The sequence below is a fragment of the Colossoma macropomum genome, unplaced genomic scaffold (assembly GCF_904425465.1).
Source record: "Colossoma macropomum unplaced genomic scaffold, Colossoma_macropomum, whole genome shotgun sequence".
Classification (NCBI taxonomy): domain Eukaryota; kingdom Metazoa; phylum Chordata; class Actinopteri; order Characiformes; family Serrasalmidae; genus Colossoma; species Colossoma macropomum.
The window spans coordinates 34,994,418-35,014,229 of record NW_023494789.1 but is presented as its reverse complement, the minus strand read 5'-3'; the positions used below and the strand labels follow the sequence as shown (position 1 = coordinate 35,014,229).

Below are 19,812 nucleotides of genomic sequence, written 5' to 3'. Positions count from 1 at the left end.
GTTTTCTGCAAAATGAGTAACAGCCTTTTTGACTGGAAATTAAAGTAACGAAGGGTGGTCTCTCACTTTTGCACAGGACTGTATATATAATGCTTTCGGAAACACAATTTTTCAGGGAGCTTGCTACACAGTTTTGTTTAGGCCTGTCATTTAACTAGCTGCTAGTCATGTATAAAGCAAGCGAGCCCTAATCTATAAGAGGATTAACCATGTATTTGTCTCTGTGACTGTCACCTGTGCTTCTTACACACACACACACACACACACACACACACCAGCTGATTGTAATCACAAGCGTCCTCTGACATTTTAGCCCACGGATCTGTTTGGAGAGACAGAAATAGTCAGATGAACTGAGTGCAAAATAATTATACTGTAGGTTTGCCTTAAAACGTCTGAACAAATATTACCATAATAACTTACTTAGTGTCTTTAAATCTACAAATGGTGATGATGATGCAACAAAACCAGGGATAAAAACACAACATGGCCGTCGTATTTGTGTTAAGACGTAAGGGAAGAAACAGACCGTTGGCTGTTACTAGAGTAGACTGCGGATGTAGTGCAGAGGTGCTTGTGAATTGGAGTGATTTCCAGCAGTTCTGCATTACTGGCAAAGCCTAAACAAGGAGTCTGTTCCTTTAAGAGTGGACGGGCATTACACAAGAGGTCCAGCACTGAGGCTGCAAAGCAAGAACCAAACTGATCTGAGAAAGTGTAAACAAATGCCCTCATTTGCAGAGCCAGCTCTCCATCTTTTCCTTTCCCTTCCCTTTCCATCCACCCCATCTCACCACCCACACCCTGACAAAGGATTGTACGCACATACGCACACAACCTTTCTCCTCATGACCTGGTTTTTCCTCTCACGATGCTTCTAGAACAATCTCCGTGAGACAGCAGTGCCAGCGCATTAAAGCAGCTATTCAGTGTAAACAGAGAAAGGTCAGATTACATGGAAGCGATTCATTAACGAGACCTTATGTCACACAAAGAAAGCGTTCACAGATAATTAATTACGCACCATCATGCAGCGTTAAAAGCTACACTCATATTCAGTTATTGATAAGAATACCAACCAGGCTTAGGCTGATAAGAGGTGCTTAAGCTTCCTTTGTTTTAAGCCTTGTGATACATCAAGCAGTTAAAAGGATGTTATTGTGTAGAATGTATTTTCAGTTGATCTGTTTGGCTTGCATCAATCTCATTAATCCTTACTTGCAAACACTGAAGAGGCCTTCGCATACTTTAAAGGATTACTGAAAAACAAGCTAATGCTAAGAAGAATCTTAACTTGAAAAGATTATGGTTTTAATTACTCTCTTGGAACAAAGACTAGAGTCGTCAAGCAGTAGCCTATATTCTTATAAGATGTATGATTTTATGAGGCTTAAATGATCCTCCATCGGTCATTTGATTCCTCGCTCTTACAATCTGTCATTTTTCTTTGCAGTGCTGTCTGCTGCGGGATGGATGTAACGACGTGAAGAGTTCCCACTGAACTGAGCTGCTTTAAGAAGCTGAATTCAGATGGTGCCATAGAGTGGTTGGTAACATCTAGCACCATTTGAAATCAGTGTTCTTCAAGCTGCGTGGACTTCAGCCAAAACCCAGAATTCCTCCTACTTGGCCTGGTGACTGGCACAGATTCATCTGTATGATTTCCTTGTTGATTTATTTCACTGTAATGAATATTTTCTTTGTTTGTTTACTTGTTTCTTCTTGTGTGGACGGCTAAAATCTGTTGCTGTGTTTAAAAAATTGAAAATAAAACTGATTAATTGCTATTCAAGGCCACATCAGGTAATTTTACACAATTGATATTTCAGAACGAGGTGCAAGAACTGTGCTTCTTCTTTCAAAGGTAAAAAACAGATTTTTCCAGTAGTGCTTGGAACAGATGTGCTATCTTTAATAGCTAATTTGACACCATTATTCAACACGTGCAAAATGCAATAAGCAATGTTTAATGTGAGCTGGCAGAACATCTATGAAAATAAATTCCCAGGAAACATCATGCATGAATGGATGTCTCATTGCTTGCATAAGCTTGATTCTGGATTCATCTGGTTGTCCTTCAGCTAGGGCTAATGAATTAACATTTATGAGCAGTTGGACTGTAAAAGCAGTTAGAATTAATTGAGGGAGAAACATGACTAGACTAAACGGTACCTAAAATCAAGCAGTGTTAACAGATTTATAGTGAATCATAGTATATGCAGTACGTGCTTCTATACTCTATGGTGCAGTAGGCTACTCTGTCTTGAAAACGATTAATTTGTATTCTGAGCCAATAACTAAGTGTTTTTAATGCAAAGATTGACAGATTATGATAATGGGAACAAAACAGTTAGAGCTTAAACGCATATTTCCTCTCACTGTTGGTGATTGCATATATCTCTATGATTTGATCAAGAAATATCTCCAGTGGCAGGGCTTTTTTTCTCCTGTCATGACTAGGCACAGTCCTTTTCAATAGTTGTTATCTTCTGCCATCACTAGGTGGCAGTGTTTGACAATTCTTAGACAGTGGACTCATTTCAAAGGCAGCCATAGCAACCGGCAGGCCTATAACAAATACGGCCTTACAACGCAGATACAGTCCTAATTCACTTTGGTATTAGTATTAGGGTTAAGGTTAAATGTTAGGATAAGGGTTACTTTCCCAAAGGTCATATGTCTGTCTGTCACAAGCCAAGACAAAGTCTAGTCTTTGAATTTCTATCAAATGCTCATTTTGGTCCAAAATTATCTGGACTCGAAACTAAGTTTTGCTGTGCATGTTTCTGATTTCTGTCTGTTTCCCAATTCCATTAGGCCAAACATAAAGAGGGTGGTGTCCTCTCAGACATCCTGTTCTATACTGAGTTGCTCCAAAACAGCAATGCTTGCAGCACGTCTCTTTCTTTTGCTGTTTAGCATCCCGGAAAGAAAACAAATGCCAATGCTGCCATGTTCACAAAAGCTCTGTTTCAGCTTAGCTGTTGCATGTCCTATCTCTAGTAGACAAGGTGACATGTGACCCAGGATGAGCAGGGCCAACTGGAATTGAAGTGTGCCATCTCTTCTGGTTTCCCAGAGATTCCTGGATATAGACCAAAGCAGTTTCTGCTGGTTGGGTTGGGTAGCAGAACACTCAAACACTCAAACATTAACTCAATGCAATAAACAATTCAATGCAACAACATTATGACTACTACTACATATGAAGAATAGTCATAAATTATATTCAGAAATGTCTATTTTTATGCAGAGACTGACAAATTACAGGCTAAACATTCATAGGCTAACTGATCACAGGTTACCTATCACAGACTATAACCAATCGTAGGCTAATCAATCACAGGCTATGAAATCACAGACTATAGCCAGTCTTAGGCTAACTAATCACAGGCTATAGCCAGTCACAGGCTAACCAATCATAGGCTAAGAAACTACAGACTATAACCTAATCTTAGGCCAACTAATCACAGGCTTTAACCAATCACAGGCTAATCAATCACAGATTAAGTAATCTTAAAATAACCAATCATAGGCCAGTCACAGGTTAGCCATAGGCTAACTAATCACAAGCTAGCTAGTCCAATCATAGGCTAAGCCCTCATGGTCTAACCAATCACAGGTTAACCAATCATAGGCTAATCAATCTCATGCTTAGCCAGGTTAAACAATCACAGGCTAACCAATCATTAACTAATCAATCTAGGCTATTACATGTGGGATTTTTTTTTCTGTTTACCACAGTGTTTTACTGTTGATTTTTTTTTCACAAATAATATTACTAAAATAAAACAAAAAATCTCAAATCTCAAAGATTTCATTTTTAACATTCCAGGTCAGTTCTTGGAATCACAACACAACTGCCAAGACGTTAATTTGCAACTCCTTGCTTCTGCCAGTGAGCTCATCACTTAGACATCAGAAATATCCCCAGACGCTGTGAGTTGCCAGTTCCTTCTGATCCTGGCCAACCAGTGAGCGAGAATAAATGCTCTTACGTGTTACCTTCTGTCACAGGACTGTAACGGCATTGGCAGTCAAGTCCATAATATCAGTAATACCCATCCATTTACCTGGCACCTTCAACTATCATGTGTGTAAAAATAACGTTGAACATCAGATCTAAATATAGGACATGTTGCATTCTGGGACCAACGTCTAGCAGTGTTATTTCTTTTTCTTTCTTTCTTTCTTTTGACCAACCACAAAAATGCAATATTGTTCTTAGATCATGAGGCAAAGGCAACTTTGGGCCAGATGTCATTCTACCAAACATTTTCTGCAAGGTTCAAATGCATTTGTTACAAGGATACAGTGCAGAGTATCATAGCCAGTCTTTTATCATATTAAAAAGACTGACTCACTGATCTAAGTGATGTCCAAGGGTCAACTCTCACAGCCTACGTTTGATAGACTATTTACTGCTGGCAAATGACAATACTGACCTAAATGAGTTCAAGATTAATCACCTCTCATATATCTTTATTGTGGTACATCCGCTTGAGTATCAACAAGACTTTTATTCACTGACATGTTTACACAGAAAAGCAGACATAATGCTTCCAAACAAGCTTTGGTGTCTCAGCCCAAATTGATTACACTGCACAAGAGCTCTCATTCACACAGAAGCTTATGCTAAAAGTTCTAAAGCCATCAGATACAACCCGGAATTATTAAAAGTCATTTCTCAACCTGAAAGTACTGGTAATACCTGGTCAAAAAAGAGCTTTTTCAATGCATGGTTTACAAGGTTTAAGATTGATCAGATTCTGTCAAACACGACAAAGAACAGTACTATTGCCATATATTTGTTGAATTTGGCTTGTATTATTGGACCTCACACTGGAAGATGCTTTGTCAAGTGGCTGAGTGAATAACACTTTGGTTACAGAAATATTCTGCTCCTCTCTGTTAGTTGCTTTGCATAAGGCAGCTGGTCCTTGTCAGGCAACAGAGAGTGAATGGCAAAACAAGTTTTAGCACTTTTCAGCTCGATGGAAGCTTTCCACTTTCTGATCTCATAGCCATATTCACATTTTATAAGCTAGCTCACAGAATGGGACTAAATCTATGCTTGCTCTATTTATTTCTTATAGGCACTTTTTACTCTCGGTGAGCTAACCAAAGATTTGGCACCAATAAAAGCTGCACCAGTGATCAAGCAGTATAGCCCCAGGTAGTGTATTAAAAATGTACATCAAAGGAACAGATGAGGAAAAAAAATCAAATTTACACATTTTCTCAATTACTGAAAATGTAGTCAATCAGTGAAGACTGAAGTTTCCTTCTGTAGTTTTGTCCTGGAGATAAGAGGCTAACAGAAGCCCAACAATTAGCGTTATGTAACCTCATGCCTAAATCATCAGACACTTGGCTCAAACCCTGCTGAGCTATTAAGAAATCTTAACTAGACATGCTTATGTGTTTTTGATACTGTATAACATACTGTTATCTAAAAAAAATGGACATCACTTAGATAGTAACAGTAGTAGCATTCATCCTAAAGCCTGAATTTTGCCTGTACTTTTCTCCTTCTTTATATATAATAGCATGTCATATAGTGTCAGAAACCACATAAACAAGGCTTTTTAAAGCATTACCTACTAGCTTCATTAGCCTCACAGCTCCAGCGCCAAAATAAAGAAGTAAATTTTAGATGCCAAACATGCCTTGGCTGACTGACTATATTTGGGGTAAAACCTTCCTTTTAGCAGGGAAGCTGGCAAGACTCTGCTATGCAGTAAAATGAGTTAGTAATACTAGGAGCAGGCCTCCGCTTAGAAGACTGAAAAACTCAACTGCAGGTCAAAGAGAGTTCATTGTGGCTTCTGTTCCCTTTTATCCATTCGCATTTCCTTTTTTTCCCCTTTGATGTTGCCTCTAGATGACAGTGAGATCTGTGAGTGCAGTGACACCAACAAGGACAAGAACATAGTGGAAATACACATGCACGGTGTATAAAACTCGCAAAGAAGAAAACAATACATCTTTTAACACTGCTGAAAATAACAAGGCAAGGCCACAGCGAATTACACACCTCCACGAAATATGTCACATTGCATTCCTTTTCACCACCACAATGAACAGAGATCTTCATCTAGTTCCTCTCATTATTAAAGCTCAAGTGAAAGGCACAGGAGCAAATAACGGGAATAATAGACTACTGTGAGCTCAGACCGTAGGACAACATTTTAGTCCAAATAATAGATTCTTTCATCTCAAGGCCAAGGCTGTGAAATGTAGCTGAGAATATTTCCACTGAGTTTTACTGAGACAGACTGAGTAATTATGTTGCTAAACCACTGCCATGACATTCCTGTTTTTTGACAAATGTATGCTTGACAAATATGATATATGAAGACATTATCATGAAATATATTGTGATATTTCATTTGCTACAGTTTGAGGAAAAGTTGGAATACACCAGCAAAACTCAAACAGTTAGAAACAAATAAGTTAGGAGAATGGCATAACTGGCTGACACCAATCAGCTATTTGTTAATATGCAGCTTATGTACTTACTATAGATTGTTTGTTGTTGTTGTTGACTCTCTATAATCATTGCACGTCTTTTTTTGCGACACATGCAGTTGCTTAGTGTACAGAAGTACTAATAACACTCTATACTCTCAAAAAAGAATACTGTCCACCCTTAAATTGAACAGCATAAAGACGTTACAATGATACTCAACACAATTTAAATTAACCCAATGGAACAATGTATGCTGTACTGATGTTTTAATTAGAAAAGCTTTTTATTTACAGTATTACTTAATTGAATGCCTTCTTAGCCACACTGATTCTCTAGTCTGTGACAAACCAGACTGACTCTTACTGCTTCAGTCTGGTGGGTAGACTCAACACTACATCGTCTGAATGTGCGTTACTATTGATTTTCTCTCGCTGGATGATGCATTTGGCAGTAGAGCTGGTTTTGCTGCATTAGTCACTGCCATTGTCCTAACCAGTGCAGTGAGTGGCCGACTCACAAAGTGGAGCTTTACTTCAGCCCACCATGTTCCACATTAAGTGGCAGAAGAAAAGGTGTCCTGTGTGCCATCTTTGAGCACTTTGCTTTGTTTCGGTGTATATTCAAAAATGAAGCACAGTCCTACGACTGTATGCAGGCCTGATTCAGAAACACTCCCCTTGGAGACCTCCATTAAATATAACCACCTGATGTCACTTTCCCAGCCTGGAAGGCTACACAAGGAGCTGCTATTGATAAGATACAGGAAGAAGTGTTAGAGTGCCATTTGTAAGAATGGCTGATAAGATTTCCACAGAACGCATTCAGTATCTCAGCATTCAGGAAAGGAATAGCTGACAAACTGAGAATATAATACATTTTTATTTAGTCCCATAAAAATAGTATGTATAAAACACAAAAATAACAGAAAATAAATTAAAATTGATGTGCAAATCTAACTTCATAAACAATCGATCAATTTAAGGAGTCAATGCTAGGCATAATACATCAGTGCTCCATCAGAGTGCGTGTTCTCAAGGAAAGAAAAGCCGATTAGCAGGCAGGGGCAGTCCGAGTACGCATCCTGAGGTTGGAAGGAGAAAACAGGCTTAGGTACTAACCTTAACACACTTACAAAACAGTCATTTTAAAATCCCATCAGAAAAATGTAATATGTTAGTACTTTTACCACTACTGAATTAGGATTTAGAACTGAAATTAATGAGTCACTTAATCTATGGAAAATGTATACACTAAAGAAAGGGCTGAAAAAAGATACGAAAAAGTTAAATGAGATGGCTGGATAGTTGGGTTTTTTTTTAACCCTAAATGATACCTTAGGCGAGATTTTGAAACTTTTTTTGTAACAAATCTTCTTTCATCTTCAGGCTTTCTCCGGTGTTGTACGATCTATGCAACATGGCCAGATAAGATACAGTCATAATTATTCATTTGCTTAGTTTTATTGTTTTGGAGCCTTTAATGTAGATTGCTTGTCAGATGCCTTAAAATTAGTATGACAGCTGTGCACCAAGCAGTGTTAATTTTGTAATAATGAGAGCATTCCACAACATTCTTTTTTTTCCATTATATTACATTATTTCTTTTTTCCATATTTCATTAAGACATTTTCCCACTTATTTAGTCATAACCACTTCCCATCACTGTAAACTCTTACAGTAACACAAGAAGCATGCACAAACTAGTGGGTTTAGTTGGACATGATTATTGTTCGGTGGGGCAATGCACCATTAAATGACCCTCTGATGTCAGGCCTAAAACTCTATCACATGCCTTCTTCCAAAGCACATGAATCCAGCCACTCTATATTTTCAAACGCAACCCTCACAACAACAATGCATAGTCCACAACAGTTGGAGATCACTAACTGCTCAGCTCTGTAAACTAGCTGATTACAACATCTTGCCACTGTTTACATCCTACTCAACAAGATTACAGTCAAACAGATCTTCAGCTATGGATGGTAACTCTCCAGGTAAAGTCAAGCCCCAGCCATAAAGAAACAACTCTGACAGAACTACTCCAGCACTAAAACCTCTTTTTTGCACCTTTGAGTCTAACTGGGTGTTCTCATCAATACTGGTTCATTGGTTACAGCAGCCATGTTTTCTTCAACTCCAAAGCAAAGACCATTTAGTGTAAATGTTTGTATTAACGTATTAACTTCTGAAATTGTCCATCAGCTGTCACCACCATTAATGATCAGGGCATCAAAAGACCAACATTTGGGTTTTCCTACTTCCTCAAAACCAGGAAAAGCTAAATTCCAAAGGGCTGCATAGTGTTGGCAGAGAACAGTTTCCAGTCTTTCCTGTTTTTATGATTTGTTTCTGAACTTTTATCCAACAACCTGAGAACTATAAAAAACCAAAGCCATGCATGATGGAAATGTGTGGCTGATTATACAGTGGATTATTAGTATGTCCACAGAGTGAAAAGCAGCACAGAGCAAAGAAATGAGTGATTTCTTTGCTCTGTGCTGCACAAGAGGAAGCAGGATGGTCAGTAGCAGTGTTTCACCCATGCAGAATTTTAGTAGGCTGGTGCATCATCAAACTAGTCATTTAAACAATAAAAACGATTGATGGATATGCTTACCCCTTCCGTTTACAGAAGTAATATAAACAAGACACAAGTCCGATGACTAGGAAACCTGTGAAAAGTAGTGAGACATTACTGAACTGGTAAAACAAACAAACAAAAAAGCACACCTTTACATTCTTGTCTTTTTATGGATTTTAACATGGCCTTCTCCATAGTAAATGCATAGTAAATGTTACATGTAGTATATCATTTAAGAAAAATGGCATGGCATTATTTTAAAATTCTGGGACAGGCGCATGTTTACTACAGTCTTACATCTTCTTTCATTTTAACAATATGTAATAATCATTTAAGGACGGAAGACACAAACTGATTCTGTTTTAAAAGAGGACTTTTCGCTATTATTCTGTTACACAACTCTTCAGCTGCCAACAGGGCCACTGTGGTCGTTTTTTGAGCTTAATAAGACACATGTTTTCCACAGGAGACAGTTCTGGACTGTAGACAGGCCAGTCTAGCACCCACACTCTCTGATTATGCAGCTGTGTTGCTGTAACACATGCAGAGCGTAGCTTGGTGTTGACATGTTGAAATAAGCATGAACGTCTCTGAAAAAGACGCAGCACATGTTGCTCCAAAATGTGTTTAGCCTTAATGGTTCTTTCACAGATGTGCAAGTTACCAAGTAATACCTCCATACTATGACAAACCTGGCTTTTGAACATTACGGGGGACAAACTGGACTGTCCTTTTCTTTTTTGGAATAACACGATCTCGATAATTTCCATACATAATCTATGAAAAGTTGACTCATCAGACCACAATACATGTTTCCACTGTGCATCAGCCCATTTCAGATGAGCACAAGCCCAGAGAAGTTGGCAGCATTTCTGGACACTGTTGACATTTGACCTCCATTCTGCATAGTACAGTCTTAACTTGCTTGTATAGCGAGAGAGGGACAGTGTTTTTTGACAAAGATTTGTCAAAGTATTCCTGAGCCCATGTGGTTATATCCATCACAGAAGCACGCTGGTTTTTAATACAGTGCCATTTGAAGGGTAGAAGGTCACAGGCATTCAGTCATGTTTTTCAGCCTTTTCTTTTAGATACAGAGATTTCCCCAGATTCCTTGAATCTTTTAATGATGTTATGCTCTGTGGACGGTGAAATCCTTCTCTAGCAGAGGAATGTTACTTTCGAACTTTTGCTTATACATTTTTGAAATTGGAAATTAGTGAGCATGCTGGAGGCCAATTTTTAATCATGTCACACTGCAGGTTTTGCATTAGTAAAATAATGAAATCCTATTGCAGTCATAGCATGTAGAAGAATTAGGACATATCTTGTCTGTAGCCCACAATCACCTGTTTTCCATAAAAGAAAATTTATAATATCAATCTTTATGCATTATGTCTGCCTCTTTCTGTAGCCTCCCAAACTCTGTGCATGGCTCACTTCGTTTTCTTTGTTTTTATTTTGTACTCAATCGACAGCTCAGATGGTGAAATTGGGTTAAATCTTAGATGTAGTAAAATATAACAGTTATATTAAAAATTGTTAGAAATTGATATACAGCATTTAAAAAATAATAAATTCTTTATTATTATTATTATTATTATTATTATTATGTATCCATAATGGTAGATTTATTTCTACTAATACCAAGAGACTCACCTGCAAAAACAAGGCTGAATACTGCAATCTCAGTTGTATAACCACTAATCCTAGTGCCTGCTACAGTACCTGGAACAGAAAATCAGTGATCAGAAGAGTCTTCAATACATAAACTGGATCAGATTTTAGGTTAATTATAAACTGTAGCTTCAGAGATACTCAGAAAAACAAGCAGGGATTTAATTTAATCAGAAGTGACTCACATAGTCAACTGCACCAATTAGCTGTATAAGTAACTATATAAGCTGTCCCTGAGGACAGAACCAGCAGAGATGCAATTTAATACAGTAAATTTAATATTCAGAGAAACCGTGACTCACTTGAAGGTTCATAATCCAGTCCTGAAGAAAAAAAAGTGACAACAAATTGCTGTATGCTGTTACCATAACAATTGGTCTGCATGACTAAAATGAAAACATCTGAAAAAAGAAATTTATCTTGCAAATCTAACTACTATACTTCTTATGAAAGTAAGACTGAGACCGTACACCAGCTGAACAGAGGAAAAACAGCTGCAGTACTTACCTCTTACATCAGATGGGGCAGTGGTGGTGCTATTTCTGTTGGTGTCAACTCTGAAGACGGTGTCTGTGGTTTCTGTTGTCTCCGGATAACGTACTGTTGTGCTGATATCTGTAAGCAAAGTATAATTCGTTATGAGGGGCCGATACAAGACGCCGGGGGTTTGTGTCTGGCTATTAAATCAAATCTGCAGTAAAATTCCATGCGAATAAACATGAAAATGTTTTAATAGGAGACTGGGGTTTTGGTCAGCTGAACTTCATTACAGAGTCATCTGCTCTGATCCAGCTGTTAAAACACTGAGCTTGATTTGTGCAGAATTTCTTACCTTCAATTTTATATTATGCCTCCAGCACAATTATGTTTGTGGTGTATTATGTGCGTGATAAACTGTGGTTTCTCCTTATTTAATTACATACCAAACCTCAAAACCTAATTATACACACTGACTCACTCAATTACACAGACACTTTATTAGAAACACCTGTACATCTGTTCAGTCTGCAATTATCCAATCAATCATGTGGCAGCAACACTATGCATAAAATCATACAGACATGGGTCAAGAGTTTTACTGTGGCATAGTTGTTTGTGGCAGAGACTGACTTCTGAGAAACTGCAGGGAATTTACACCCAACAGTGTGTTATACAAAATGGTGCAAAAAAAACAAAAAAAAACATCTTGTTAAAGAGAGGTTTGACTGCCTAGACTTGTTTGAGCTGACAGAAAGGCCAGTGTAACTCCAATAATCATTTTTTACAACAGCAGTGATCAGTAAAGCATGTCTGAATGCACAACACGTTCCATTCCTAACAGCCAATACCAGAAATCTGAGACTACAGTCAGCAGAGGCTCACCAAATGCAAATGGCAGGGTGTAAACAACATGAATCTATGGATCTGCTGTATGTAAACAGTTCAAGCTGGTGGTGGTCGTGTAATGGTTTGGGGATAATGTTCTTGGCACACATTAGGTCCCCTAAAACCAATCAAGTCCACAATCCCGCTGCCTATGTGTGTATTCTTGCTGACCCTGTGCATCCCTTTATGACCAAAATTCACCCATCTTCTAACAACTATGTGCAGCATAACAATGTGCCTTGTCACAAAGCACAAGCCATCTCACACTGGTTTCATGATCATGACAATCAGTTCAGTTTACTTCAGCGGTCTTCCCAGTCACCAGATCTGAATCCAATAGTGCACATTTGAAATGTGGTGTAATCGGAGATTCATGGTATGAATGTGCAACAATTCAGGTTGTGTGTACGGTGTGCATTGTTCATCATAGTTTTAGCCAAAACTCAAACAATTAACTGGCCAACATCCTGCTAAAAAGAGTGAACACAGACACACAAGACACATTTACTGTGCACTATGTAAGGACAAAGATTTCCCTTAATGCAGACCGGAAGTTCAGACCAGCCATGCTCTTCACACACAACCGTGGGAGATCCTTTCATTCTGTATCCTGACTGGCACTTAAATATGGCCTTGCTTATTGTATGTGTAGTGGGATTCCCCTTTAGTCTGAACAGCAAACTGGATGTGAGGAGCTTGGCAATCAATCATTGAAATGGGAATACAAGGACGGTACTGATAATGTATATTCTGTACTACTAGGAATGAAAGGGCCCATATCATGGAAAACTTTACTTTCCTTGGGTTTTTGAAACAAAGGAGTTTGTTGTATTATTGAAACAGTGTTTCAAAACAAACTATTTATTCTGTAGTCTATATAGTTTATATACAGAAAGTGAGCATCAAAACAGCCCTTTTTGAAATTCTTGTATTTCTGATGTCAAGCAAACCAATGTATTTACATACATCCTCCTGATCAGCCTACAGATGTTTACTCTTCTCATTCACGATTAGTGAAGGAGTGTTGTAGTCCAAACTGTTCTTTGAATGTGGTACAATACAGGCCATCCAATCACAAATCATATCATTTACATCTGTCAGTCTAAAAGGCACAGTTTCGAAAATGGTCAGGTAAAAAAGAAGTTTTTAGGTTTAGGTGTCCACAACCAAATAAATGTTACATTAAGTGGACTTCAGAGAAAAAAGAATAGAATTTTATCATCAACATCAGTGTCTGACCCCACAAATGCTCTTTTGGATGAACGGGCAAAAATTCCCACAGACACACTCCAAAATCTGGAGGAAGCCTCCCAGAAGAGTGGAAGGTGTTTTAGCTGCAAAGGGGGGACCAACTCCATATTAATGCCTATGGATTTAGAATGGGATGTCATAAAAGTAGGTGTCCCAATACTTTTGTCTATATGGCGCATGAATTTAACGTTATCAAACTCACCTAAGCACATAGGGGGTGGTTCATTGTATTCACCGTCGTCCTGACAAAAAATGGACTTGCTGCCGATGAGAGTGTAGCCAGGATTACAGGAGTACTCAATGGTATCTTCAAATTCAGGGTAGTCCTTTACCGGGCGTCGGATAATCATGCCATCAGAAATCTCAGTGGGTTTCGCACAAGTGATGACTACAAAACAAATAAACAAATAAATAAACACAGAATAAAGAGGCAAAACATCATGTAAACCTGTCTCTGCTGTTTGTCCTTTGTGTGCGATCAAAACAGCTGTGAACCACCGAGACCTCTGAAGGTGCCCTGTGGTATCTGGAGAAACTAGAGATCAGGGCAACAACTTCATCATGCCCCAAAATCATTCCCAAAAAATGTGTGCAACATGGCAGGGTGCATTATCCTGCTGAAATGAACCACTACCACTGGGGAAAAATACTGCCACAAAGGGGTGTACCAGGTCCGCAATGAAGCTGAGGTGCCACGGGTAAACTAAAATCCACATGAATGCCCAAAACCCAGAGTTTCGCAGCACAACACTGCCCAGAGCATCACACTCCCTCCACCAGCTTGTCTTCTTCCCACAGTGTATCCTGGTGACATCATTTCCTCAAGTAAACGGTGCACACAAGATGTAAAAAAACAAAACTCATGAAACCAGGCAACTTTCGTCTATTGCTCCACAGTCCAGTTCCAAAGCTCAGGTGCCCATCGTAGGCACTTTTTTGACAGAGAACAGGGGTTAGCAATGGGTACTCCGACCAGTCTGTGGCCCTCGTAGCCCCAAATGCAGCAGGGTGCACTGTGTGTTGTGAAACACTCCTTACAAAACTGTCATTGAAAAATCCACAGTGCCACAGTAGCCCATTTACTGGTTCGGAGCAGATGGATCAGTCTTCATTGCCCTTATACATCAATGAGTCTTGGGTGCTCAACGCCCTGTTTCTGGTTTGTGGTTGTCCTAGGACCACCGTCAGTGGGCAGTGGTCCAAGGTGTCATTTACCAATTGCAAACAACAACCAGCAGTTTCACACCAACTGTATAAAGTACATAGTATCAAGCAGACCGTTATTTACTTTCATCACTTTTTTTTACTGTTTCTGCTTAAATAGTTTAAATAGCTAACACTGAACTAAAATAACTGTAAGTGTAATTATAAATACAACTACTCATGCAGTTTAAATAGTTGTGTCTCCTATTTTGCTGGGGTAGAAAAACTAAATATTGTCATAATTCATGCATTGTGAAAATGTCAAATGATGGTGTATTTTTCCAAATTTCCCATCTCTAGTTTTGTGTAACTTACTTTCACATCTTGACCTTCCGCTCCAACCAGTCGCAAGACACTGCCTAGAGCTTGAACCCTGAAGAAAATACCTGTCAAGTTCATAAAAGTCGAAATCAGGATACTGACCATGTTTTTCTGCTATGATTCAAACTTAGAATGTATGCTAAAGAAAACAAGGTCAGAAAACTCTCACCCTCTGTCACAAACTGGTTTAATGCGTGCGCCGAACAATGTTCCATCTGGCATTACATATGTTATGTTCGGTGCAGGCTTGGGAGAACCACAGTCTCTCTCTGAAAGAAACATGTAAGACTGCTGTGGGCAATATGATGACAGGTTATAGTTATTGTGATATATTATATCAAGATATGTGGTTTCTGCATATATCAAGGGTGTCACCAATATTTCTAGAAAATGTATTCATCATAAAAATCTAACTTTTCCCAATTACACCAATTCTAGAGAGCCTCTAAACAACCAATGTATAGTAAACTGCACAGGAAAAAGCAATAAATGTTAATTTATTAAATATTATATAGCCCTGTTTCCAAAAAAGTTGGGTGCTGTATAAAACGTCAATAAAAACAGAATGCAATGATGTGCAAATCATTTAAACCCTATTTATTTGAGAATAGTAGAAAAACAACATATCAAATTTTGAAACTAAGAAATTTGATTGTTTTTTAAAAAATATATGCCCATTTTGAATTTGATGCTAGCAAAACGTTTCAAAAAAGTTGAGACGGGGGCATGTTTGCTACAGTATTTCAGCACCTTTCCTTTTAACAGTGCTTTGGGAACTGAGGAGACCAATTGCTGTAAGTGAAATGTTTTCCCACTCTTGCTTGAGATAGGATTTCAGCTGCTCAACAGTTCAGCCTCCTTTGTTGTATTTTTCATTTCATAATGCACCAAATGTTTTCAATGGGTGACAGGTCTGGACTATAGGCAGGTCAGTTTAGCAACCCGGACTCTTTTATTACAAAGCCATGCTGTTGTAATACGTGCAGAATGTGGTTTGGCATTGTCTCAGTAAAATAAGCAAGGCCTTCCTTGAAAAAGACATTGTCTGGATGGCAGCATATGTTGCTCCAAAATCTGTATATATCGTTCAGCATTAATGGTGCCTTCACAGATGTGTACGTCGCCCATGCCATGTGCAATAACTCACCCCCATACCATCACAGATGCTGGATTTTGAACTGTGCACTAATAACTGGATGGTTCCTCTCCTCTTTATCCCAGGGGAAATGGTGTCCATGATTTCCAATAAGAATTTCAAATTTTGATTCTTCGGAAAGCAGGACACTTTTTCCACTTCGCCTCAGTGCATCTCAAATGAGCTCAGGCCCAGAGGAGGCGGCAGCATTTCTGTATCCTGTTTAAATATGTTTTTTTCTCTGCATGATAGGGTTTAACTAGTATTTGTGGATGCAACGACGAACTGTGTTCACAGAAAATAGTTTTCGGAAGTGTTTCTGAGCCCTTGCAGTGATTTCCACTACAGAATTGTGTCTTTTTTTAATACAGTGCTGCCTGAGGGCCTAAAGATCATGGCCACTCAATATTGGTTTTGGCCTTGTCCTTTACATACAGAGATTTCACCAGATTCTCTGAATCTTTTAATGTTATTATGTACCATAGATGATAAAATCAACGTTTTTGCTGTTTTACGGTGAGAAACATTATTCTTGAATTGTTGCACTATTTGACTGCAGTCTTTCACTGACTGGTGAACCCCTCCACATCTTTACTTCTGAAAGAGTCAGCCTCTCTAGGATGCTCTTTTTATAGGCAATTGTGTTACTAATGTGTTGCCCATAAACCTAATCAGTTCTGAGATGTTCCACCAGTGTTTTTTAGCATTACACAACATTATCAGTCTTCTGTTGCCCCTGTCCCACCTTTTTTCAAATGTGCTGCTGGCAGCAAATTCAAAACGGGCATATCTTTTTCAATAAACAAACAAATTTCTTAGTTTATTTTCAATTATGTGTAGGGTATAAATGATTTGCACATCATTGCATCCTGTTTTTATTTAGATTTTTCACAGCATCCCAACTTCTTTGGAAATGGGATTGTATTAAAAAAAAAACAAAAAAAAAACATTGAGATCACATCATAGCCTTTCATAAAGGAGAGTTTCATAGATTTTTTTCAAATGTTCTGCATAATTAAATACTTAAGATGGTTAAAACAAAATCATTCATGCTCCATTCTACAGAAATTCACCATGTCAGAATTGTTCACAGTGGTGATGATAGTAACCAGACATCTGAAGCATGTGAAGGGTTGTTAAGTTCTCTATAATGAAGCATTTCTTATCAAAGCTCTCTGATTGAATTTTAAAAATCTGTACAATTCCCCTTTAATGGTACTACTGTTTTGCTGGTACATTTTGCCCATATTAGGGATGTGCATGGTACTCAAGTACTTGGTTATTTGTTTGAGATGCCAGTATTCCAATACTGAAATCAGTATTTGGGTATTTGTTACATTTTATCACAGGAAGACGTTGAAAATACACAGGCTGACCATACAGTGAAACCCAACAGTTTTGCTCGTATTTGCAAGCAAGTATATTATTCTATACTTTGCTACTCCAAACCAGGAGCACCTGAACATGAACACACTGCCAGGGATGTGTTGTTAAGGATATGACTGGGAAAGCAGGGATAGCACGGCTGTATCACCAACTAGGCTAGCTACTCATGCTGATGACAGCTAGGTCCAGAAACAATGAAAATACATTTCTCTGACATATAATGTGAAGTTCATCAGCATACAGTGTGACACTTCTGCACTATGTTAGCTCATTAGCTTATCTGAAGAGGCTGCCTTAATTACTTGCCCAATACAAACCAATGTCACTTTTAACTGTATCTCTCAGCATGCTGCTGTATTTTTATGCAACACCAGTGCTGCCACCTAAAAAGGCAAGCCTACTACCCCACATTACTACATTACGTTTGACTTGGCTCGGAGGTGAGAAGTCGTAACTCAGAACTCCATCAATTTTAACCTCCGTGCGGATGAGCTACAAAGTGGGAAAAACATAGACATCTCTGTGAAAGTCAGTATTGTTATTGCAACAAGCTAGCAACAAGCAACTATTAGCCAACTAACATTAGTGACATAACCGATAACTTTAATGTTGATGGTGTTTTTACCATCTCAACAATGAACTTTAAGGTCAATGTTATAGATGTAACCAATTACTGTGTCTGCATGTTGGCTGATCTAAAGCGAACATCATTCAAAAGTAGATCAGTAGTTCTTTTACACTATTGATGATATGAGCGGCCATGCTGACTTGACCTCAACCTGAGCTCGGAGTTGAGAACATCCTGAATTTCTGAGTTGGAACTCCCAGTTGAGGAGGCCTTTTTTTATTTTTCCCAGTCAGAGGTGGAAAATTCCAAGTTACAATCTTCAGCTAAAGGCAGCATTTGTTCCCTGTGGTTAACTGGACATCTGTTCAGAAACTCTTACGAATACTTGAATATCAAAATGTTCCGAGATGGTAGATTCAGGTCCAGAAAGTAGAAATCCTTGCCAGGGTGTTGTTCCAGCTGCAGTTGGAACAAACTCCTGGGGATTATTTTTTGCTTTCTGACCCTGAATCTGCCACCTCTGAACATCAGAATGCACATCCCTAGTCTATATCATGATACAGTGCAAACGTCTTCAAGTATTGTGATGTTATAGTTTTGCCATATTGCTCAAGCTTTAGCATCAAACCTACTGAGGCAGAGAGGCTAAACAAACCGTTTCATATCTTGAACCAGTTAACACAGTGTGAACTACACTAAGCACTATACTGAAACAGAGGGGCTGGTACTTCTGCATATTAACTGCGGTGTGCTCCACGCCCCGTCTGTACAGGTGATGATGTCTGAGCCCTGCTCCATCACATATCCATTGGCACACTCGACAGTTACTTCAGAGCCGTCTGGGAAGTCGTTCTTCAGAATAGCGTCATCAGTTAACACCACATTACCCGTCGGAACAGGTTTCGAACACTCCGCTATAGAGAGAGAGAGAGAGAGAGAGAGACCAGCAGACCAACATATAACGCAGTAGGTTAACTACTGCACGCTGTGAATGCTAAAGTTTATTAAGCGTAACAACAGTGATTTAGCTACTTAGCTAACTGAACAGTTAACGTCTAGTTGTATAACGTTACTCTCCCTATTTACAAAACGGTAAACTGAGACATTAAAGTTAGCGGAGCTAAGATAGTGTTGTGTACGAACACGAACAGAGATTTTTAGCTTTTACAGCCAACATAACTAACAACGCTAAACAACAACCGTTAAAGTAATTCAACGTTAGCGTTAAATAACAGCTAACGCTACTAACGTTACCATCAGCTGAAAAGACCAGACTGTTCAAACTGACTTGGGCTAATTTACTTACCGGCTTTTCCGCGAGAAACAGAAGCCAAAAACAGCAGACACAGTGTCCACAAGCTCATTTTTGACCTGACCATTTCAAATCGAGAAACAAATACGAAGTGTATAAATAGCAATGTCTTAAACCGGTCACTGAACAAAGTTCAGCGCAAATTCTGCCACAGGTAACGAGCTGGTTAGCGAGATAAACGTCCAGACATGTTTCAGTTCAGTTAAAAAAAAAGTCACGTCTAAAACTGTAATGGTATTAACGTTTTACCCTCGTCTAAACTCCCGTAGCTGAATATTCCTTTGCTTTCCCCTCCCACTGACTTTAAAACACCGACACTTGCACTGCTTTGTACCAGGCACACCCACCTACCGGCGTCACGGGAGGAGGAGGGGTGACTGGATCTGGGTGTTGGCGCTTTATCCTCATGAAACCTCGCCGTTTTTGTTCCACAAACTCATCTCAGTTTGTGTCAGTTTTTCCGTTGAACCGAGGCCTGCATCAGGTGTTTGGCTGTTTGACCGGTGGATTATGTCCAAAACTGCCCCAGTGCCTCCATGTTA

General features: G+C 38.9%; 1 protein-coding gene across 7 annotated transcripts in view; it reads right to left on the bottom strand.

Moving 5' to 3' along the window:
- The window catches only part of im:7151449 (complement decay-accelerating factor), a 150,416-nt gene extending 130,814 nt beyond the window's left edge, over positions 1 to 19,602 (bottom strand). For 3 of the 7 annotated variants that reach the window (XM_036571116.1, XM_036571115.1, XM_036571113.1), the window contains exons 1-9: positions 19,265 to 19,602; positions 18,687 to 18,872; positions 15,039 to 15,138; positions 14,864 to 14,934; positions 13,548 to 13,733; positions 11,237 to 11,344; positions 11,032 to 11,052; positions 10,712 to 10,780; positions 9,089 to 9,143 (exon numbers count right to left, since the gene is read on the bottom strand). In XM_036571116.1, the coding sequence (XP_036427009.1) occupies positions 9,089 to 9,143; positions 10,712 to 10,780; positions 11,032 to 11,052; positions 11,237 to 11,344; positions 13,548 to 13,733; positions 14,864 to 14,934; positions 15,039 to 15,138; positions 18,687 to 18,872; positions 19,265 to 19,337 (869 nt within the window). In that variant the 5' untranslated portion in view covers positions 19,338 to 19,602. Of the gene's footprint in view, positions 1 to 2,718; positions 3,086 to 7,332; positions 7,554 to 7,805; positions 7,880 to 9,088; positions 9,144 to 10,711; positions 10,781 to 11,031; positions 11,053 to 11,236; positions 11,345 to 13,547; positions 13,734 to 14,863; positions 14,935 to 15,038; positions 15,139 to 18,686; positions 18,873 to 19,264 lie in introns of those variants that run through there. The other 4 variants (XM_036571119.1, XM_036571120.1, XM_036571118.1 and 1 more) reach the window with 3 other exon arrangements.
- Between the last annotated feature and the right edge of the window lie 210 nt (positions 19,603 to 19,812).